Raw genomic sequence first — 24,806 nt, 5'->3', positions numbered from 1 at the left:
GTCAATTATTGTCGGATATGACCAAATATTAGTATATCCGTTCGTGCCAAGTTTTTATGGCTCGAAGCGTGGCATATGTCATACTGATGAAACAGTTGGTAAGAGCTGTGAGACCACTAGTACTCTTACAAACATACAGCTGTAAATATATTCCGCACCGACAAGTTTTCAGGAATTTTTGCTCCAGCGGTGTACGTTCTACAGGATCATCGACTAACTGGGGCTCCAATAAGAGGAAGTCATACAGTCATCCACCGAGGAGTGAATTTGTCATGTCGGACCCCGAAATTGAAGCTCTGCTAGCTCCATTGAGAGCGTCAGTGAAGGAACAGGTAACCATTAAATGACAGTAGATATCTACATTCGATGGAAGCTGACTACATCAGTAACTTCTTGAACTTATTCGAACTGCAATATATCAGAGAAAGATTACTGGTCACTGGTACACAGATGTCCAGATGCCAGCAGGGCTCTGGAACCTATGATTTTATGATATATTATAAAAAAAAATCCCACTTAACCTAAAGTATATAAGTGTGACTTTTTTTATATCTATATGTGTGGTTCAGAACCCCGATTACTGTCCACTAGTGTATATTCACAGGTGCTATAAGCATGCTATATCTAGAAGTCCATGATTATGACCTGATATATAATTTAGGGGAAGTTCTATGATTTAAATCACCCATGTTTCTTTTGTTTTGTTTAGAAGCACCATATTATTACATATTGATGAGCCTGAGATTGTATTTGATTAACTGATCTAAGAGATTTGGGATAAGTACACTGTACGATCTGTTGTACAGTCATGATCATGATCAGAAGGACATCAGGGCATGTATTCATGAAACTGTACTCATGCTCAAACTCAAGGTTTTGTGCTCAAAATAGATCGTTTTCTTTCAATATAGTCTAGTGATGAGAATGACAATTTGGATTTTTTCCCCAACAATTGCTGTTTAAAATTTTAAAAAAAAAGTGGTCCATGTGGGCCACTAGTTTTCCTGCTCCTTTTAGGGGGTTGAAGGTCTGAATCCATTAAAAACCTTTTTTGTTTTTACAGGGGGACCTGGTACGTAAACTAAAGTCGGAGAAAGCCCCGGATGTAGACGTCCAGAAAGCTGTAGCTGAGTTGAAACATAGGAAGCAAGCCTTGGAGGCTAAGGTAGGTCTGTTGGTTAAACCATGCTTACATGTATGGGGAGGAGATGTTAAAGATGTAGGAACTAGCTTTAAACTGGAAAAAAATCACCCCTAAATCAAACAACAGATTTGGGATTGACAAAACTACAGTATATTGAGAGTCATAACAGCTCTAAATATCCCAGTTCTCAGGGGACCAAGAAGAATGAAGTGACATAATATTGTAAAAATGATGGGACTGACTCCCTAGAGGGCTCAAGGGTTGGGCTACACAAATGCAAGGGCAATTAGTCTTTTTGCTATATATATAAACAACATCTTTTCTGGAATTAAGCAATGGATAATCATTCATATTTGACTGGAAGCATCCCAAGGTGATAGGGAAATCAATAAGAAACTGTAAAAATGGCGGGGCTGAATCCCAGGAGGCTGAGGGACGGGCCCAAAAGGGGAAAGTTTCAAAAGGTATATTTCTTTAAACAACTTCTGTTTGAAACTAAGCAATATATATCACACATTTGACTTGTAGCATTCCTAGTTGGTGAGGATTCAAAGTTGTAGGTCTGGGGGTTAGTGAACAATATAGAGAAAATATAGCAAATTCTTTGAAATTATTTGTCTGCTGTAGGAATGACAGGATTTAAATTTGGTCCATATTTGTTTTGAAGCACCCTTAGGGAATCGAAGGGGAGCCAGTTTTGCATAAACATTGGGTGTGCTCCCCTTGGGGACAGAGGGGCAGGCCCTAATATGAGAAGCACTATAGCAAATCATTTAAAATCCCTCCTTGATTGTGAATGAGAAGGATTCAGTTCATATTAGGTTTGAAGCATCCTTTGATCAGAAGGGGTACTGAATTTGTTTCAACAGTTGATCGGGGGCTTGAGGTGGTAGGGCCCAATTGGGGATTTTTTTCTTTTTAAAACTTTTTGTGCTGTACATGCTGTGTAATAGCTGATGGTAAGGGACGTGTATTGCTTTAGCAATTCTCAGTATACTTGTTACAAAATAAATACAGTATGATGTTAAGATAATGGCCGATGTGCATAATGGGGATGTACACAAACAAATGATATTTAAAGACAATAATTAACCAATAATTAACCTTATATTTCTTTTTTAAGGAACTGGCATTGTCTCCAAAAGATGACTTTGACAGGGCCAAATTGGAAGATTTACTCATACAGAAGTTTTTCTTCGACCAGTCCTTCTCGATATATGGAGGTAAGATTGCTGAGATTAATGGACAGCGCACAGAATTTTGAATTATTTATACAATTACTCCATTTTTTTTAGTGTAGACTTGGCCCTTGTCAGTAATTTGGAGTTGTAAGACATGAATTCACTAACAGGTACATCTAAAGATTGTTGTATAAAAAAGTAGTGGAGGCATGCCCTACATTTTAATCCTTGGCCATAGGAATAATTCTAAAGTATTAACTTGTATGACACATATTGACACTATTGGAATAGTCATTTTTATAGCAATTTATAGCATAGGCTATGATTTATTGACCGTTTTGTTTGATGTCATAACATTTGACCAATTACCATGATTTTAATTAGATTATTTTATGTATAAATTATGACTCATTCATCAGTTGTAACCCACTTTGAATTATATAGTGCTTAATGAATGACAAATAGTTCAGTGTTCTGACTACACAACAATGACAAATATGATTTTATTTGTAGGTGTAAATGGCCTGTACGACTTTGGTCCCATGGGATGTGCTGTTAAGGCAAATCTCATCCAGTTATGGAGGAACTTCTTTGTGCTGGAAGAACAAATGCTGGAGGTGGACTGCTCCGTGCTGACTCCAGAAACAGTCCTCAAGTAATTTGTCCATAATAACAGAAAAAGAAGTCCTTAATGGAAATAACAAAAACCTGATACACACAAAAATACTTCCTCTTTGATACAACAGCAAATTCATGCATGCATACTAGTACTGCCTTACATTTATAAATGGTGAGACAATGGATATAACAAAAATCTGATCCACACAAAAATACTTCCTCTTTGATACAACAGAAAATTCATGCATGCATACTTGTACTGCCTTACATTTATAAATGGTGAGACAATTATCTTTAAATAAAATTAAAAACTGACACCAGGAAAAAAACTTTATACAGCACTTAATGAATGTCTTGATTTTTATTGATGAGACATATTCAGTTTTTGTATCAAATATATTGATATTTTTAGTTATCTCCCATTTCCAGAGCATCCGGCCACGTGGAGAGATTCCAGGATCACATGGTGAAGGACCTGAAGAGTGGGGCTTGTTTCCGTGCCGACCACTTAGTGGAAGGTTTGTCACATGATACTCTTTATAAAGACCGTGATTATCCTGTAATTAGTTCGGGTGGTCAACACATAACCTCTGACTCAGTCAGGTAGTGGGTGTATTACAGGACAATGGAATTACATCTGTTAGTAATTTTACTACACTGCAATAGATATTGGTGGGCTTACTACCATACATAGGCTTATAGTTGTACAACAGGTTCTTGCTAAGAAATGCATATTTTTTATGAAGTCAAGAAAACATATTTTTATCCATTTTAATTTTCATGTTTTTTCTCATAATTTTGATTGCCTATATTAATTGATAGAATTTATGAATTAATGTCCTGATATTCTCTAGAAATGTTGGATGCAAAATTAACCATTTTAATTTGAAGTTGGAGCCTTGGTTATAAGAGGTTTCTTTGATATAGTTATCTCCCCTTTGTTACCACAGGTTTCTTTGATATAGTTATCTCCCCTTTGTTACCACAGGTTTCATTGAGATAGTTATCTCCCCTTTGTTACCACAGGTTTCATTGAGATAGTTATCTCCCCTTTGTTACCACAGGTTTCTTTGAGATAGTTATCTCCCTTGGTTATCACAGGTTACTTTGAAATAGTTATCTCCCCTTGGTTATCAGAGGTTACTTTGAGATAGTTATCTCCCCTTGGTTATTAGAGGTTTCTTTGAGATAATTATCTCCCCTTGGTTATCACAGGTTTCTTTGAGATAATTATCTCCCCTTGGTTATCACATGTTTCTTTGAGATAGTTATCTTCCCTTGGTTATCACAGGTTTCTTTGAGATAAGTATCTCCCCTTGGTTATCACAGGTTTCTTTGAGAAGGTGTTGAGTGACAAGAAAATGGCAGCAGAGAAGAAAGAGGAGATCCGACAGATTATGCCTAAAGTAAGTTTCTACTGATAGCGACTGTGTCCTGGACCCTAATAGGGAACATTCTTTTTAAGTGGAGTAATTATACTGGAGAGGAAAGTTTAAACATTAGGTTTTATATATAAACTTCAGTTTCAAGTGGTAATTCAGAAGAAAAATTTCTGTTCATATTAGAATCGTTTTGATGCGTTTACAACAGTAGTTCGGGCTGTGTGATGGACCATCAAGGGCCACAGAGTGTTAAACTTTATAAAATATCTCCTCTGTAACTGTAATTTTCTTATAGTGAAACTGATGAGGAGAAACCTGGTATGAAGATTTATGACCCAACCAAGGATTTTGATTTATGAAAGAAAAAATAGCATCATCCTTTTGGGGAGAAGGGGGTAGGGGTTATACTAGAATCAGCTAATCAGTCTGCCTGGAAGAAAAATTACCCTGCCAATTTCACCTTAACTTATGAACTAATTTCTATGAAACTACAGTATCATGTGTATATATGTATATAAGGCCCTTATGGCCAGAGCTGATCAGCCCTAGGATCAATTGTACTTAAAACTTATCTGTTTCCAGGGATTCGTTTTGTTTAATTGCTGATATATATATATATCTATGGTTTTGTTACATTATTCAAGAATGTGCATTACAAATGATGGACTGAGAACAGACTTATCAGCCTATTAACATAAATATCATACAAACTAAATTGAGTTGATTACAATATATCTGATGTAATTTTTGCCATCACAGATAGAGGCTATGACCAAAGAGGAGCTTGGCGTGTTGATACGCAAGTATGAGATGAAGTCCCCTGTGACAGGGAATGATGTCAGTGACCCCATGGAGTTCAACCTCATGTTTGGCACATCTATAGGGCCCACTGGTCAGATGAAAGGGTAAAAGATGAATCAATATAATTGTGAAATTTTGAGAATAAGACCTAACCTGCATATAATAAACATGTTCATTGCCCTACAGTAGACATGAGTAGGTTTGTTACCTGAGACATAGGCTCATTAACATACGATGATGTTCCTTCCGCTTATCCAAATCTTAGGGACAAAATGTTGAAGGTTGTAAAAAAGTTGATTTTACCATATTTTGTTCTCCTTGCAGATTCCTTCGACCAGAAACTGCTCAGGGTATTTTTGTAAACTTCAAACGCTTGCTGCAGTTTAATCAGGGAAAATTACCATTTGCAGCAGCTCAAATTGGTAATGCCTTCAGAAACGAAATCTCACCAAGATCAGGTCTTCTACGAGTAAGGTAAGACAAGGCACATGTTGAATGGCTGTGCGGACAAAAAAAGCAGGTATAATGTAACAATGAATTTGAAATTGTAGAAAATACAGCCCTTTAGTTTTTGTCAAAATTTGTTGTTAATTTTGTTTGTTTTGTCAAACATGCTGTTATTTTGCATATATCCTGTACAGTCAAACCTGGTTTAACGGCCACCTCTATATAGCGGTCACCTGTCTATAACGGCCATATCATGGTCATCCCAATGCATTTTGCTATACAACATGCCTCCATATAACGGTCACCTGTCTAACGCGGCCAGCGGTCACTAAAAATGGCTGGAAATGCCAGAAAAACTGCTGAATAACGGCCACTGGATCATAAAAAAATCTTCGACTCCGGCGAACATAACGTCCATTATGTGTATTGGCTATATCAAGAGAGGTAACTCTGGGTGCGTTCGTTAAGAACGTGGTTTTTGATTTCCGGCTATTTACGATACATATTGGTACTTCAAAGTTTATATCAAACGATATTAATACAGTATTAATACAGTACATAAAATAATTGTATGACATAGTCAGTTATTACATTCAGCTGATATTATTTTAGTTTCGTTTGTTTTACTGTACAATTTAGTTATCTTTCGGACAACAAAATAACTACCTAAACGAACGCACTGCCGAAATCGGAAGCGACACTGAGTAGTGTTTACATAGGTTATACGTAGATTTGTGACGAGAAAAAATGTTCATTTCAAATCGGCATGCCTCCCAAAAGGATCGCCCTCACTTTAGACCAACGGTATGATGTCATTATGAAGTCAGAAAAAGCTGGTTTGAGTGCACGTAAAATTGCAGACGATTTAGGCGTATGCAGGACGCAAATCAATAATATTTTGAAAAGAAAATGTGACGTTCTCACGGAGTATGAACAAAATTCTGCACCGGAGAGAAAGCGGACGAGGAGACCTACCGGGAATGAGGAAATCAACATGCTAGTTTGGAAATGGTTCCAAGAAGCCTCTGCACGACGTATCAACATTCTGGTCGACCTCCAGGAGGAATGTGAGAGTAACGATGATGATGATGATGATGACGATTCTCAGGATGCCCCTAAGGGGTGTTGTACTCTAAGTGAAGCGGAGAGTTGCACAGAAAAACTCAAAGAGTTTGCCCTAAGGAATGGACATTCTGACATCTTTTCCCAGACAATAGAGTTAGAGGGACTTTTGAATAACTTAAGAGTAGGTACTGGAGTGTCACAGGCAAAGATAAGCGACTTTTTTCAAAAACAGTGAACAGTATACATGACAACTTGTAAATCAATATTTATTTGTTACCTGCTAATAAAATATGAATTGTACATGTACCTATTTATTTATTAACATTGAATAAAAAATATAAATTCAATTGAAATCCATTTTAATTTTATTGAAATTTCAAAAGCACATACAATGTACTGTTCATTTAAATGATACATGTACATACAGTATACAAATGTATTTTTTGTTTACATCCACTGTCGAAAAACTGAACCTGTATATAAAGGCCACCTGTCTATAAAGGCCACTTTGACTGTATCCCTTAAGTGGCCTTTATAGACAGGTTTGACTGTAATTCAAAAATCAGTAAGGCACCTGATTATTGCAATCTCAAATTTTATGATTTTACAGAGAATTTACGATGGCAGAAATTGAGCATTTCTGTGACCCTGAGTTGAAGTCAACTCATCCGAAGTTTGATACGGTGGCTGATCTAGAGTTGACTCTGTACACAGCCTGTAACCAGATGGATGGCAAGGCACCAGAAAGGAAGAAGATTGGTGATGCTGTGAAGGAGGTAGGTATAAAAGATTGGTGATGCTGTGAAGGAGGTAGGCATATAACAATACATTGAACAGGTTACTGAGAAACCATATTGAATATGCATAGTAAATAGTTTTAAAAAATCTTTATAAAACTGTAAAAAAAAAATATGTTTTGTCTGTTGTGAAATGAATTTTCCTGAGTACATGATATAATGAATTATTTTTACTAGGTTGAATACACTAGTCTAACACATGGAATCTGTGCTCTATGCTAAACATTTTCCCTGCACTACAGGCACATATTTATGAATATTAAATCTGTATAGGATTTGATTTGATAGGATTAAGTATAGAAAACACCAGCAGACTCTGACAGAACTTCAACCAGTTTAAATATGTTTTGTCTGTTGTGAAATGAAATTTCCTGTTTACATGATATGATGAATTATTTTTACTAGATTTTACTAGATAAAACACCCACTTATATTAAAGGTAGACTAGAAGCTATTAAAGATATCATCTTTTACCTATTATTTATGTTTTAGAAACTGATCTCCAACGAGACATTGGGCTACTTTATCGGGCGGATATACCTATTTATGATAAAGAGTGGTATAGATCCCAAGCGCCTACGGTTCCGTCAGCACATGTCCAACGAAATGGCTCATTACGCCAAGGACTGTTGGGACGGAGAATGTAAAACTTCTTACGTAAGTAGGATTAATTCTGTGATATATAATTGTTTTATCTTCTTGGTTTGACATATTTGTCATCAGCTTTCAATGCTTCATTTGTTGTACAATAATCATCTGTAAACTTCCCCTTTAAAACGCCACTTCTTCTCAACACCAGAGCAAGTTTCAACCAATTGTGGTTGATTATGCCATTGGGAAAAGAGGGTCTTGGCCCAAAAGTGTAAATAAGCTAATGGTTTGCTTTAAAATGCTACATCTGAGTGGATTTCAATCAAATTTAGTCAGAGAGACTGGGTCCAGTAAGTTGAATTTAGACATTTTGCTTTAAAATCCTGTCTTCTACATATTGTAACTACATTGATCACCCAGGATACAGATGCTTGTGTAAATAAAATTATTAATGTGACCCCAGCGTGGACCATATTGGTGGGGTCTCATAACAAAAATTGAGACAGTTTTAGCATTGAAATCCTATTCGAATTCACCTGCAGAACGATTGCAGGGATTGTGACCATATCTGGTCTGAAACCTCATTGCATGTAGAGGACTAAAATGTTGGTGTATATGAAATTATGATCCTGTGAAGCCAGAAGGACAGTGCCAAATAAGGGTTTAGACAATTAGATTTAATCAGAGTTTGTGTGAAGTTGTCCCCATAGCCTATAGAAGTATAGAGAAAATTAAAAGGACCCCCTTTGCTTCAGGAAGTCCATTAAAATTATACAGAGGAATCAATTTTATCTGTGAAGGACCCCATTTATAAGATACTCAGTACAAACACTGTTAATGAGGTTTCTTCTCTGTCCATCTTGTATATATGTATGTAACACCAAGTTTGTCAGCGTTCTAACGGCTTTATTTCTTGAGGGATTTTGATCAAACTTCACTCAATGATAAAGGACCATAATCTCTCAGACAGGTTTGAGTTTCATAGGATTTTGCCGTTTGGATCTAGGTCAAGGTTATTGTTACTATTTTTAGCAGAAGCGTGTACGTAGGGGATATCTTTAGCAATATTTAGTATGGTTATTGTGATATAGTACAATATTTTGTGATGTCTAAAAATAGATTTTAAAAGTTCTTTTAGTACACTTTATATAAAAACAGTTTTTTACCATATTGTAGACATATTTACAGTTTTATGTGTTTTTACCCATCTGTTACAGGGCTGGATAGAATGTGTGGGGTGTGCAGACCGATCCTGTTACGATTTGACCCAACATACCAAGGGTACCGGGGTAAAACTGGTGGCAGAGAGAAAGTTGTCTGAAGCTATATCCTTGTTTTAACATGTCTGGCTATCAATACTTCTGGTTTGACACCTGTTGTGGTTATTGCCACTTTCAGAATTAGACCTTCTGATTCAACTCCCTGATACCACATGTACATCCCTGTGTGAATGGCTGACATGTACAGACAGTTATCTCCAATAATGCAATAAAAAGTTTTTTAAACAGATTAGCATAATGATGAGCTGACACATCCACAATTCTTATAGAATAGAGACTAGTCTCTTTTTTTAATACACCCCATCCCTGTGGGAGAAGCAGAATTTTCTATCAAGATTTACCATTATTCCATTGGCGTAACACCCAGATTTGATATTGTCCCGTTGTTGTAATATCCAACAGCATTGTTCATGGGCACTCAGGGGATGTTACAGTAACTTAGTGGCACTTTTAATCTGCAGGGGGAGTTATCATTTCATTTATTTTCCTTTTTATGCTGGTCCACATCATTTATTTGTTTAAACCTAAAGATATGATTATAATTTCTCCTTGACTTTACTCCACAAAACCATTGATGTCACAGAGTGTGTACCCAACATGAAACTCATGGGAAAAGCCTTCAAGAGAGATGCCAAAGATGTTTCCTCCCACCTGACTGGTCTATCCACAGAGGATATAGATAGTCTAGAAAAAAGTCTCAAAGAAAATGGGTGAGTAATGATATGTTTCTCTTTATAAACCTTTAGAAACACTTTCAAAATTACACACAAAAACAGATATTAAAAAAAAATTCTGTGTTCAACGATTTTGGTTGAGATGAAGCCTTGCCCTATGTTTGAATATTTTGTGAATTTATTTATTGGTTTTGGTCTGATGTATCGGTGTTTTAATGAAGGAATTTATATCCACAGGGAAGCTTCTATAGACGTGAACGGTAAACCATTTACTGTGAAATCTGACATGCTGGAGATCAAGCGCTACCCAAAGACAGTTCACGGTCAGTGTCCGCCTTGTCATGTTGCTGTTAGGGTCTATATATAGGGAGCTTATGTCATGGAGCAGCATCCATTGTCTTTTGTCAACTTGCTCTGATTTTGATTTTAGATAACTCTGTGCATAGCTATCATTAATTTGAGTTAGAAATTACATAATTATCAATAACAAATGTACTATTGATATGAGTAATTATTGTAACTTTGTACATAATTAACATTGATTTAAAGAGTAATTGTAACTTTGTACATAATTAACATTGATTTAAAGAGTAATTGTAACTTTGTACATAATTAACATTGATCTGAAGAGTGATTGTAACTGTATGTACATAATAAACTTGTATTCAATGTTTGATGTTCTACAGTTGAAGAGATTATGCCATCTGTGATAGAACCATCATTCGGAATTGGACGAGTCATGTATTCTATATTTGAACACAATTTTAAGATAAGAGAAGGAGATGAACAGAGAACGGTAAGCTTGTACTAAACCACATTACTTTACACACTGACGCTTTACTGTTGTCTTATTTAACTAGTAGAAATTCACATGAATTTTAAATTGAACCTTGAAGTTATTTTCTAAGTTTTGAATTTTTTTAGGGAAAAAATTTCAAGTAAAAAATTTTGGTTACGGATTATAAAGTTTTGTGACCATGTTGGGTATCCCGCTATGTCAGTATGATGGTACTATAAAGCTGTCCATCAGTGGCTCCTTCCATTGGCTGATACTGTCCTTAAACACTCTTATTTTGTTGATACGAGGTAAAACACAGAGCCCTACCAACCAGAGTTATAGACATTATAATGATATTAAAGCGATTTAACCAGAGTTATAGACATTATAATGATATGAAAACGCCTAGTACTACCAATATTTACTTAGATAAATCCAGTATTTTCCAAGGTTTATTATGTTTGAGGAATGTTAACAGCCCATATTGATCTTTTGTTTTACAGTACCTGTCTCTACCAGCCCCTATAGCTCCATACAAGTGCTCCGTCCTGCCTCTCAGCTCAAAAGCAGAACTACAGCATTTTGTCAAACAGCTCTGTGAGTAGCTCTCAAATTATATTGAAACCTGGTTATTGATGCATAATTTTACAATTTAAGACCAATATTTCCATTTTCAAAAGCAGTTTTCAAATAATTAACTTTGAGGTTTAATTTATATATTTAAGGTACTAGGGAATATAGCAGTGTACTAGGGGATATAGTAGTGTACTAGGGGATATAGTAGTGTACTAGGGGATATAGTAGTGTACTGGGGGATATAGTAGTGTACTAGGGGATATAGTATGACGTAAGGATGATGTTGTTGGGGGAATGTTCTACAGTTAGTAGACTGAGATTAATGTACATGGGGATAGAGCATTCATGTCGAATTGGACGGGTGGATATTCATAGTTGAACACAATAAGTAAGAGAAGGGATAAGAGGACAGGGTAAGCTTGTACTAAACACATTAGTTTACATGAGTGTATGTAGTGTATTAATAGAAAGAAATTTACATAATTAAAGTGAAATGAATTATTTACTAAGTTTAAGTAGTTTAGGGGAAAGATAATTAATAGTAGTGTAAAAATTTTGGTATAGTATGTATAGTAAGTATTTGGGGACAATGTGGTGTACAGGTTTTGTCGTATCTGGACTATAAGTGTATAGGGATCCATTGGTGATACTGTACCTAAACTGTATTGTGTGATACAGTAATAACTAGGAGGATATAAGAGTTATAGGGACATTATGATATTAAAGAGTTATATATAGTAGAGTACTAGATCATTATAATGATATGAAAGTAGTACTAGGGATATATAGTGTAACTGGGATATAAGTAGTGTACTAGGGGATATAGTAGTGTACTAGGGATATATGTAGTGTAAATAGGAAAGGAAATAGTAGTGGTACTAGGGGATAAGTAGTTACTAGGGGATATAGTAGTGTACTAGGGGATATAGATATTGTACTAGGGGATATAGTAGTGTACTGGGGAATAGTAGTTTACTAGGGGAATAGTAGTGTAATGGGGGATATGTAGTGTAATAGGGGATATAATAGTGTACTAGAGGATATAGTAGTGGTAACTAGGGGATATAGTAATGTAATAGAGATTATAGTAGTGTACTAGGGATATAGTAGTGTACTAGGGATATAGTAGTGTACTAGGGGATATAGTAGTGTACTAGGGGATATAGTAGTGTACTAGGGGATATAGTAGTGTACTAGGGGATATAGTAGTGTACTAGGGGATATAGTAGTGTACTAGGGGATATAGTAGTGTACTAGGGGATATAGTAGTGTACTAGGGGATATAGTAGTGTACTAGGGGATATAGTAGTGTACTAGGGATATAGTAGTGTACTAGGGGATATAGTAGTGTACTAGGGGATATAGTAGTGTACTAGGGGATATAGTAGTGTACTAGGGGATATAGTAGTGTACTAGGGGATATAGTAGTGTACTAGGGGATATAGTAGTGTACTAGGGGATATAGTAGTGTACTAGGGGATATAGTAGTGTACTAGGGGATATAGTAGTGTACTAGGGGATATAGTAGTGTACTAGGGGATATAGTAGTGTACTAGGGGATATAGTAGTGTACTAGGGGATATAGTAGTGTACTAGGGGATATAGTAGTGTACTAGGGGATATAGTAGTGTACTAGGGGATATAGTAGTGTACTAGGGGATATAGTAGTGTACTAGGGGATATAGTAGTGTACTAGGGGATATAGTAGTGTACTAGGGGATATAGTAGTGTACTAGGGGATATAGTAGTGTACTAGGGGATATAGTAGTGTACTAGGGGATATAGTAGTGTACTAGGGGATATAGTAGTGTACTAGGGGATATAGTAGTGTACTAGGGGATATAGTAGTGTACTAGGGGATATAGTAGTGTACTAGGGATATAGTAGTGTACTAGGGGATATAGTAGTGTACTAGGGGATATAGTAGTGTACTAGGGGATATAGTAGTGTACTAGGGGATATAGTAGTGTACTAGGGGATATAGTAGTGTACTAGGGGATATAGTAGTGTACTAGGGGATATAGTAGTGTACTGGGGATATAGTAGTGTACTAGGGGATATAGTAGTGTACTAGGGGATATAGTAGTGTACTAGGGGATATAGTAGTGTACTAGGGGATATAGTAGTGTACTAGGGGATATAGTAGTGTACTAGGGGATATAGTAGTGTACTAGGGGATATAGTAGTGTACTAGGGGATATAGTAGTGTACTAGGGGATATAGTAGTGTACTAGGGGATATAGTAGTGTACTAGGGGATATAGTAGTGTACTAGGGGATATAGTAGTGTACTAGGGGATATAGTAGTGTACTAGGGATATGTAGTGTCGGGGATATAGTAGTTACTGGGGGATATAGTAGTGTACTAGGGGATATAGTATGCGTAGTGTACTAGGGATATAGTAGTGTACTGGGGGATATAGTAGTGTACTAGGGGATATAGTAGTGTACTAGGGGATATAGTAGTGTACTAGGGATATAGTAGTGTACTGGGGGATATAGTAGTGTACTAGAGGATATAGTAGTGTACTAGGGGATATAGTAGTGTACTGGGGATATAGTAGTGTACTAGGGGATATAGTAGTGTACTAGGGGATATAGTAGTGTACTAGGGGATATAGTAGTGTACTAGGGGATATAGTAGTGTACTAGAGGATATAGTAGTGTACTAGGGGATATAGTAGTGTACTAGGGATATAGTAGTGTACTAGGGTATAGTAGTGTACTAGGGGATATAGTAGTGTACTAGGGGATATAGTAGTGTACTAGGGATATAGTAGTGTACTAGGGATATAGTAGTGTACTAGGGGATATAGTAGTGTACTAGGGATATAGTAGTGTACTAGGGGATATAGTAGTGTACTAGGGGGATATAGTAGTGTACTAGGGATATAGTAGTGTACTAGGGGATATAGTAGTGTACTAGGGGATATAGTAGTGTACTAGGGGATATAGTAGTGTACTAGGGGATATAGTAGTGTACTAGGGGATATAGTAGTGTACTGGGGATATAGTAGTGTACTGGGGGATATAGTAGTGTACTGGGGATATAGTAGTGTACTAGGGGATATAGTAGTGTACTAGGGATATAGTAGTGTACTAGGGGATATAGTAGTGTACTAGGGGATATAGTAGTGTACTAGGGGATATAGTAGTGTACTAGGGGATATAGTAGTGTACTAGGGATATAGTAGTGTACTAGGGGATATAGTAGTGTACTAGGGGATATAGTAGTGTACTAGGGGATATAGTAGTGTACTAGGGGATATAGTAGTGTACTAGGGATATAGTAGTGTACTGAGGGGATATAGTAGTGTACTAGGGGATATAGTAGTGTACTAGGGGATATAGTAGTGTACTAGGGGATATAGTAGTGTACTAGGGGATATAGTAGTGTACTAGGGGATATAGTAGTGTACTGGGGATATAGTAGTGTACTGGGGATATAGTAGTGTACTAGGGGATATAGTAGTGTACTAGGGATATAGTAGTGTACTAGGGGATATAGTAGTGTACTAGGGGATATAGTAGTGTACTAGGGGATATAGTAGTGTACTAGGGATATAGTAGTGTACTAGGGGATATAGTAGTGTACTAGGGGATATAGTAGTGTACTAGGGGATATAGTAGTGTACTAGGGGATAGTAGTGTACTAGGGATATAGTAGTGTACTAGGGGATATAGTAGTGTACTAGGGGATATAGTAGTGTACTAGGGGGATATAGTAGTGTACTAGGGGATATAGTAGTGTACTAGGGATATAGTAGTGTACTAGGGGATATAGTAGTGTACTAGGGGATATAGTAGTGTACTAGGGGATATAGTAGTGTACTAGGGGATATAGTAGTGTACTAGGGGATATAGTAGTGTACTAGGGGATATAGTAGTGTACTAGGGGATATAGTAGTGTACTAGGGGATATAGTAGTGTACTAGGGATATAGTAGTGTACTAGGGGATATAGTAGTGTACTAGGGGATATAGTAGTGTACTAGGGGATATAGTAGTGTACTAGAGGGATATAGTAGTGTACTAGGGATATAGTAGTGTACTAGGGATATAGTAGTGTACTAGGGATATAGTAGTGTACTAGGGGATATAGTAGTGTACTAGGGATATAGTAGTGTACTAGGGGATATAGTAGTGTACTAGGGGATATAGTAGTGTACTGGGGATATAGTAGTGTACTAGGGGATATAGTAGTGTACTAGGGGATATAGTAGTGTACTAGGGGATATAGTAGTGTACTAGGGGATATAGTAGTGTACTGGGGATATAGTAGTGTACTAGGGGATATAGTAGTGTACTAGGGGATATAGTAGTGTACTAGGGGATATAGTAGTGTACTAGAGGATATAGTAGTGTACTAGGGGATATAGTAGTGTACTAGGGGATATAGTAGTGTACTAGGGGATATAGTAGTGTACTAGGGGATATAGTAGTGTACTAAGGGATATAGTAGTGTACTAGGGGATATAGTAGTGTACTAGGGAGTTAGTAGTGTACTAGGGATATAGTAGTGTACTAGGAGGATATAGTAGTGTACTGGGGATATAGTAGTGTACTAGGGAGTTAGTAGTGTACTAGGGGATATAGTAGTGTACTAGGGAGTTAGTAGTGTACTAGGGATATAGTAGTGTACTAGGAGGATATAGTAGTGTACTAGGGGATATAGTAGTGTACTAGGGGATATAGTAGTGTACTAGGGATATAGTAGTGTACTGGAGGATTTAGTAGTGTACTAGAGGATATAGTAGTGTACTAGGGATTTAGTAGTGTACTAGGGGATATAGTAGTGTACTAGGGGATATAGTAGTGTACTAGAGGATATAGTAGTGTACTAGGGGATATAGTAGTGTACTAGGGGATATAGTAGTGTACTGGGGATATAGTAGTGTACTAGAGGATATAGTAGTGTACTAGGGGATATAGTAGTGTACTAGGGGATATAGTAGTGTACTAGGGGATATAATAATGTACTAGGGGAGTTAGTAGTGTACTGGGGGATATAGTAGTGTACTGGGGAGATAGTAGTGTACTGGGGGATATAGTAGTGTACTAGGGGATATAGTAGTGTACTAGGGATATAGTAGTGTACTAGGGGATATAGTAGTGTACTAGGGGATATAGTAGTGTACTAGGGGATATAGTAGTGTACTAGGTGATATAGTAGTGTACTAGGGGATATAGTAGTGTACTAGGGGATATAGTAGTGTACTAGGGGATATAGTAGTGTACTGGGGGATATAGTAGTGTACTAGGGGATATAGTAGTGTACTAGGGGATATAGTAGTGTACTGGGGGGATATAGTAGTGTACTAGAGGATATAGTAGTGTACTAGGGATATAGTAGTGTACTAGGGGATATAGTAGTGTACTAGGGGATATAGTAGTGTACTAGGGGATATAGTAGTGTACTAGGGGATATAGTAGTGTACTAGGGGATATAGTAGTGTACTAGGGGATATAGTAGTGTACTAGGGGATATAGTAGTGTACTAGGGGATATAGTAGTGTACTAGGGATATAGTAGTGTACTAGGGGATATAGTAGTGTACTAGGGGATATAGTAGTGTACTAGAGGATATAGTAGTGTACTAGGGGGATATAGTAGTGTACTAGGGGATATAGTAGTGTACTAGGGGATATAGTAGTGTACTAGGGGATATAGTAGTGTACTAGGGGATATAGTAGTGTACTAGGGGATATAGTAGTGTACTAGGGGATATAGTAGTGTACTAGGGGATATAGTAGTGTACTAGGGGATATAGTAGTGTACTGGGGATATAGTAGTGTACTAGGGGATATAGTAGTGTACTAGGGATATAGTAGTGTACTAGGGGATATAGTAGTGTACTAGGGGATATAGTAGTGTACTAGGGGATATAGTAGTGTACTAGGGGATATAGTAGTGTACTAGGGATATAGTAGTGTACTAGGGGATATAGTAGTGTACTAGGGGATATAGTAGTGTACTAGGGGGATATAGTAGTGTACTAGAGGGATATAGTAGTGTACTAGGGGATATAGTAGTGTACTAGGGGATATAGTAGTGTACTAGGGGATATAGTAGTGTACTAGGGGATATAGTAGTGTACTAGGGGATATAGTAGTGTACTAGGGGATATAGTAGTGTACTAGGGGATATAGTAGTGTACTAGAGGATATAGTAGTGTACTAGGGGATATAGTAGTGTACTAGGGGATATAGTAGTGTACTGGGGGATATAGTAGTGTACTAGGGGATATAGTAGTGTACTAGGGGATATAGTAGTGTACTAGGGGATATAGTAGTGTACTAGGGGATATAGTAGTGTACTGGGGGATATAGTAGTGTACTAGGGGGATATAGTAGTGTACTGAGGGATATAGTAGTGTACTAGGGGATATAGTAGTGTACTAGGGGATATAGTAGTGTACTAGGGGATATAGTAGTGTACTAGGGGATATAGTAGTGTACTGGGGGATATAATAGTGTACTGGGGATATAGTAGTGTACTGAGGGATATAGTAGTGTACTAGGGGATATAGTAGTGTACTAGGGGATATAGTAGTGTACTAGGGGATATAGTAGTGTACTAGGGGATATAGTAGTGTACTAGGGGATATAGTAGTGTACTAGGGGATATAGTAGTGTACTAGGGGATATAGTAGTGTACTAGAGGATATAGTAGTGTACTGGGGATATAGTAGTGTACTAGGGGATATAGTAGTGTACTAGGGGATATAGTAGTGTACTAGGGGATATAGTAGTGTACTAGGGGATATAGTAGTGTACTAGGGGATATAGTAGTGTACTAGGGATATAGTAGTGTACTAGGGGATATAGTAGTGTACTGGGGATATAGTAGTGTACTAGGGGATATAGTAGTGTACTAGGGATATAGTAGTGTACTAGGGATATAGTAGTGTACTAGGGATATAGTAGTGTACTAGGGGATATAGTAGTGTACTAGGGGATATAGTAGTGTACTAGGGGATATAGTAGTGTACTAGGGGGATATAGTAGTGTACTAGGGGATATAGTAGTGTACTAGGGGATATAGTAGTGTACTAGGGATATAGTAGTGTACTAGGGGATATAGTAGTGTACTAGGGGATATAGTAGTGTACTGGGGGATATAGTAGTGTACTAGGGGATATAGTAGTGTACTGGGGGATATAGTAGTGTACTAGGGATATAGTAGTGTACTAGGGGATATAGTAGTGTACTAGGGGATATAGTAGTGTACTAGGGGATATAGTAGTGTACTAGGGGATATAGTAGTGTACTAGGGATATAGTAGTGTACTGGGGGATATAGTAGTGTACTAGAGGGATATAGTAGTGTACTAGGGATATAGTAGTGTACTAGGGATATAGTAGTGTACTAGGGGATATAGTAGTGTACTAGGGGATATAGTAGTGTACTAGAGGATATAGTAGTGTACTAGGGGATATAGTAGTGTACTAGGGATATAGTAGTGTACTAGGGATATAGTAGTGTACTAGGGGATATAGTAGTGTACTAGGGATATAGTAGTGTACTAGGGATATAGTAGTGTACTAGGGATATAGTAGTGTACTAGGGGATATAGTAGTGTACTAGGGGATATAGTAGTGTACTTGGATATAGTAGTGTACTAGGGATATAGTAGTGTACTAGGGGATATAGTAGTGTACTGGGGATATAGTAGTGTACTGGGGGATATAGTAGTGTACTGGGGGATATAGTAGTGTACTGGGGGATATAGTAGTGTACTAGGGGATATAGTAGTGTACTAGAGGATATAGTAGTGTACTAGAGGATATAGTAGTGTACTAGGGGATATAGTAGTGTACTAGGGGATATAGTAGTGTACTAAGGGATATAGTAGTGTACTAGAGGATATAGTAGTGTACTAGAGAGTTAGTAGTGTACTAGGGATATAGTAGTGTACTGGAGGATTTAGTAGTGTACTAGGGGATATAGTAGTGTACTAGGGAGTTAGTAGTGTACTAGGGGATATAGTAGTGTACTAGGGAGTTAGTAGTGTACTAGGGATATAGTAGTGTACTAGAGGATTTAGTAGTGTACTAGGGGATATAGTAGTGTACTAGGGAGTTAGTAGTGTACTAGGGATATAGTAGTGTACTGGAGGATTTAGTAGTGTACTAGAGGATATAGTAGTGTACTAGGGATTTAGTAGTGTACTAGGGGATATAGTAGTGTACTAGGGGATATAGTAGTGTACTAGAGGATATAGTAGTGTACTAGGGGATATAGTAGTGTACTAGGGGATATAGTAGTGTACTGGGGGATATAGTAGTGTACTAGAGGATATAGTAGTGTACTAGGGGATATAGTAGTGTACTAGGGGATATAGTAGTGTACTAGGGGATATAATAATGTACTAGGGAGTTAGTAGTGTACTGGGGGATATAGTAGTGTACTGGGGAGATAGTAGTGTACTGGGGGATTTAGTAGTGTACTAGGGGATATAGTAGTGTACTTGGGATATAGTAGTGTACTAGGGGATATAGTAGTGTACTAGGGATATAGTAGTGTACTAGGGATATAGTAGTGTACTAGGGGATATAGTAGTGTACTAGGGGATATAGTAGTGTACTAGGGGATATAGTAGTGTACTAGGGATATAGTAGTGTACTAGGGATATAGTAGTGTACTAGGGATATAGTAGTGTACTGGGGGATATAGTAGTGTACTGGGGGATACAGTAGTGTACTAGGGGATATAGTAGTGTACTAGGGATATAGTAGTGTACTGGGGGATATAGTAGTGTACTAGGGGATATAGTAGTGTACTAGGGGATATAGTAGTGTACTAGGGGATATAGTAGTGTACTAGGGGATATAGTAGTGTACTGGAGGATATAGTAGTGTACTGGGGGATATAGTAGTGTACTAGGGGATATAGTAGTGTACTGGGGATATAGTAGTGTACTAGGGGATATAGTAGTGTACTAGGGGATATAGTAGTGTACTAGGGGATATAGTAGTGTACTGGGGGATATAGTAGTGTACCGGGGGATATAGTAGTGTACTAGGGGATATAGTAGTGTACTAGGGGATATAGTAGTGTACTAGGGATATAGTAGTGTACTAGGGGATATAGTAGTGTACTAGGGGATATAGTAGTGTACTAGGGGATATAGTAGTGTACTAGGGATATAGTAGTGTACTAGGGATATAGTAGTGTACTAGGGGATATAGTAGTGTACTAGGGGATATAGTAGTGTACTAGGGGATATAGTAGTGTACTAGGGATATAGTAGTGTACTAGGGGATATAGTAGTGTACTAGGGGATACAGTAGTGTACTAGGGGATATAGTAGTGTACTAGGGGATATAGTAGTGTACTAGGGGATATAGTAGTGTACTAGGGGATATAGTAGTGTACCGGGGATATAGTAGTGTACCGGGGGATATAGTAGTGTACTGGGGGATATAGTAGTGTACTAGGGGATATAGTAGTGTACTAGGGGATATAGTAGTGTACTAGGGGATATAGTAGTGTACTATGGGATATAGTAGTGTACTAGGGGATATAGTAGTGTACTGGGGATATAGTAGTGTACTGGGGGATATAGTAGTGTACTAGGGGATATAGTAGTGTACTAGGGGATATAGTAGTGTACTGGGGGATATAGTAGTGTACTAGGGGATATAGTAGTGTACTAGGGGATATAGTAGTGTACTAGGGATATAGTAGTGTACTGGGGGATATAGTAGTGTACTAGGGATATAGTAGTGTACTGGGGGATATAGTAGTGTACTAGGGGATATAGTAGTGTACTAGGGGATATAGTAGTGTACTAGGGATATAGTAGTATACTAGGGGATATAGTAGTGTACTGGGGGATATAGTAGTGTACTGGGGGATATAGTAGTGTACTAGGGGATATAGTAGTGTACTAGGGGATACAGTAGTGTACTGGGGGATATAGTAGTGTACTTGGGATATAGTAGTGTACTAGGGATATAGTAGTGTACTAGGGGATATAGTAGTGTACTAGGGGATATAGTAGTGTACTAGGGATATAGTAGTGTACTGGGGGATATAGTAGTGTACTAGGGATATAGTAGTGTACTAGGGGATATAGTAGTGTACTAGAGGATATAGTAGTGTACTAGGGGATATAGTAGTGTACTAGGTGATATAGTAGTGTACTAGGGGATATAGTAGTGTACTAGGGATATAGTAGTGTACTAGGGATATAGTAGTGTACTAGGGATATAGTAGTGTACTGGGGATACAGTAGTGTACTGGGGGATATAGTAGTGTACTAGGGATATAGTAGTGTACTAGGGGATATAGTAGTGTACTAGGGATATAGTAGTGTACTGGGGGATATAGTAGTGTACTAGGGATATAGTAGTGTACTGGGGGATATAGTAGTGTACTAGGGGATATAGTAGTGTACTAGGGGATATAGTAGTGTACTAGGGGATATAGTAGTGTACTAGGGGATATAGTAGTGTACTAGGGGGATATAGTAGTGTACTAGGGGATATAGTAGTGTACTAGGGGATATAGTAGTGTACTAGGGGATATAGTAGTGTACTAGGGATATAGTAGTGTACTAGAGGGATATAGTAGTGTACTAGGGATATAGTAGTGTACTAGGGATATAGTAGTGTACTAGGGGATATAGTAGTGTACAGGGGGATATAGTAGTGTACTAGGGGGATATAGTAGTGTACTAGGGGATATAGTAGTGTACTAGGGGATATAGTAGTGTACTAGGGGATATAGTAGTGTACTAGGGGATATAGTAGTGTACTAGGGGATATAGTAGTGTACTAGGGGGATATAGTAGTGTACTAGGGGATATAGTAGTGTACTAGGGGATATAGTAGTGTACTAGGGGATATAGTAGTGTACTAGGGGATATAGTAGTGTACTAGGGGATATAGTAGTGTACTAGGGGATATAGTAGTGTACTAGGGGATAGTAGTGTACTAGGGGATATAGTAGTGTACTGGGGGATATAGTAGTGTACTGGGGGATATAGTAGTGTACTTGGGGATATAGTAGTGTACTAGGGGATACAGTAGTGTACTAGGGGATATAGTAGTGTACTAGGGGATATAGTAGTGTACTAGGGGATATAGTAGTGTACTAGGGGATATAGTAGTGTACTAGGGGATATAGTAGGGTACTAGGGGATATAGTAGTGTACTAGGGGATATAGTAGGGTACTAGGGGATATAGTAGGGTACTGGGGGATATAGTAGTGTACTGGGGGATATAGTAGTGTACTAGGGGATATAGTAGTGTACTAGGGGATATAGTAGGGTACTGGGGGATATAGTAGTGTACTGGGGGATATAGTAGTGTACTAGGGGATATAGTAGTGTACTAGGGGATATAGTAGTGTACTAGGGGATATAGTAGTGTACTAGGGGATATAGTAGGGTACTAGGGGATATAGTAGTGTACTGGGGGATATAGTAGTGTACTAGGGGATATAGTAGTGTACTAGGGGATACAGTAGTGTACTATTTGTTTCAGACACCTGGGAAATAATAAGTTGAAAGAGTTGGACTGGGAGTTAGTTGCTCTATTATGTAGTCAAAGGTCAATAGATAAAAAGGATTCAGACTGGTACAATCAGAATCTAATTCTATGTTAAGTGAACCAGTTGTCTTCACTGGCCTCATAAAATCCTTGATAGTTTGTTGAGCTATAATGTGAAAATGTTTATTGTCATTCAGCGATGGCGTTAACGAAATGTGACATATCCCATAAAGTGGACGACAGTAGTGGTTCCATCGGTCGGCGATACGCTCGCACAGACCAGATCGCCATCCCTTACGGAATTACAGTGGACTTTGACACACTGAAGTCGACCCCTCCTAGTGCCACGCTGAGGGACAGGAACTCCATGAAACAGATACGAGCCCCTGTAAGTAACATTGCTTTTATTATAATATAACTGTCTGATTAGGTTTTAGTGTTCTTTAGTTTTTAAAAAACCGTTGTGTGACTGTCAAGAACTTTATCTTACAGTAATATACGATGTTGCTTGACCCTGAAACATTTTTAAACCATGTTGAGGTTCTTTTTGTCTGGTATATTTAACATAAAACCATGTTAAACTGTCTTTGTTTTTCTGGTATATAGACTATATAAACCGAAAAAAACCTTAATAATGTCCCAACAAAACCATGTTATAAACTGTCTTTGTTTGTTTGGTATATATATATTTATATATACTGAAAAAAAAACCTTGTTATACTACCACTTTGGGACCAGCATAATAATGTACAACAAAACCTTGTTATACTGCCACTTTTGGACCAGCATCATAAAATGAATGACATTGTGCCATTATAAAATCTTTAGTGCCACTTTTTTTTCCATCAAACTCAGGATCATATGTGATCTTGAAGTATGCTTTATTTTACTTTATGATGTTGCTGTTGCAGATTGAAGAGTTACCAGAGATTGTACGAGACTTGTCTAACGGCCGTAGGACATGGCACGACGTGTATAACAACTATCCAGTCTTTGAACAGCAGGAAAACTGAATGGACACTTGGCTTTACAATGGTGTACAGAGCTACTGGACCAACATCATTGTCCTCTCATGGCTCTACTTAAACATTTATTTAATGATGTCGGGCAGGAATCATTCAGCATAATGGTGATGTTTCTATTTCTACTGGAATGAAATTTTTACCTGGACAAAATGTTTGAAATTCAGTGGAATGATCACCGATATCATTCAAACTTTGAACAAATGATTATGGTGCCATTATGTGGTTTGAATTTTAATCAGTGAAAATAGAAATAGCTACATATTATGGAAAGCTTTAGAACGGGGTATAGTGGTATCATTTTGCATAGTACCTGTCCTGACACGATACTGGTTGAGCTTCAGATTTAAAAGCTATAGGTGTTGGCCAATTTGTGATATAAATGTCATACAATTTCTGACAGCACATTTAGACGACTGTTAAATAAACGCTTTATACTCCTGTTAATGAATATTTACAAGATATTTTACACACTCATGAAAAGTGCTGAAATTCTGCTGGAATTTAGTAATATCTTGGAATAATTGAGAAACATGCTTAGTTTCAAGAAGTGTTAGAATATACTGGAGACGATTATTATTCAATTTTTCTAGGAATGACCATTCACTGTTTTGTTATTAAAGGACATTTTCTAAGTTTTCTAGACGTGATATTTTCTAATATCAGTAATATGATTAATTTAATGATTTTGTTTACCAGTAGTTTTGGCTATTCTAACGGTATTCATACACTACCACTAAAACACTTCTTGTTAGTGATAAAATCTCCAACCTGTTTCTAAAAACTTCGACCATGAAGACTATTATAATACTTGAAAAGTCCTTAAGTGCTAAGCTTGCATGTTTATGTAAAATGTGCTATGCAATCTGAATTCTGGTTTCAATTTTACCATGAAAATACACTATTAAATTTGAAGGTGTATTTTCAATTCAACAGTATTCAATACATGTAACT

General features: G+C 37.4%; 1 protein-coding gene across 1 annotated transcript; it reads left to right on the top strand.

Annotated features, from left to right (window-relative positions):
- Positions 1-41: 41 nt before the first annotated feature.
- Positions 42-24,355, top strand: LOC117343485 (glycine--tRNA ligase-like). Its single transcript, XM_033905855.1, has 17 exons — positions 42-332; positions 1,064-1,165; positions 2,268-2,367; positions 2,839-2,980; positions 3,373-3,461; positions 4,273-4,349; positions 5,085-5,230; positions 5,451-5,600; positions 7,249-7,414; positions 7,928-8,092; positions 9,244-9,351; positions 9,871-10,016; positions 10,218-10,303; positions 10,667-10,776; positions 11,262-11,355; positions 23,028-23,218; positions 23,742-24,355. The coding sequence occupies exons 1-17, from the start codon at positions 57-59 to the stop codon at positions 23,841-23,843; spliced, it is 2,250 nt and encodes a 749-aa protein (XP_033761746.1). The 5' UTR covers positions 42-56; the 3' UTR covers positions 23,844-24,355.
- Positions 24,356-24,806: the final 451 nt, after the last annotated feature.

Source organism: Pecten maximus, chromosome 15 (genome assembly GCF_902652985.1).
Source record: "Pecten maximus chromosome 15, xPecMax1.1, whole genome shotgun sequence".
NCBI lineage: Eukaryota > Metazoa > Mollusca > Bivalvia > Pectinida > Pectinidae > Pecten > Pecten maximus.
This window is presented reverse-complemented; position numbering and strand designations above follow the sequence as displayed.

What these genes read in the sequence shown, in the direction of transcription:
- LOC117343485 (XM_033905855.1), top strand. Translation starts at nt 57, where the DNA reads ATGGCTCGAAGCGTGGCATATGTCATACTGATGAAACAGTTGGTAAGA. An exon ending in GTCCTTCTCGATATATGGAG is followed by an intron (nt 2,368 to 2,838) that starts GTAAGATTGCTG and finishes TTTTATTTGTAG; the next exon opens with GTGTAAATGGCCTGTACGAC. An exon ending in TCCGACAGATTATGCCTAAA is followed by an intron (nt 4,350 to 5,084) that starts GTAAGTTTCTAC and finishes TTGCCATCACAG; the next exon opens with ATAGAGGCTATGACCAAAGA.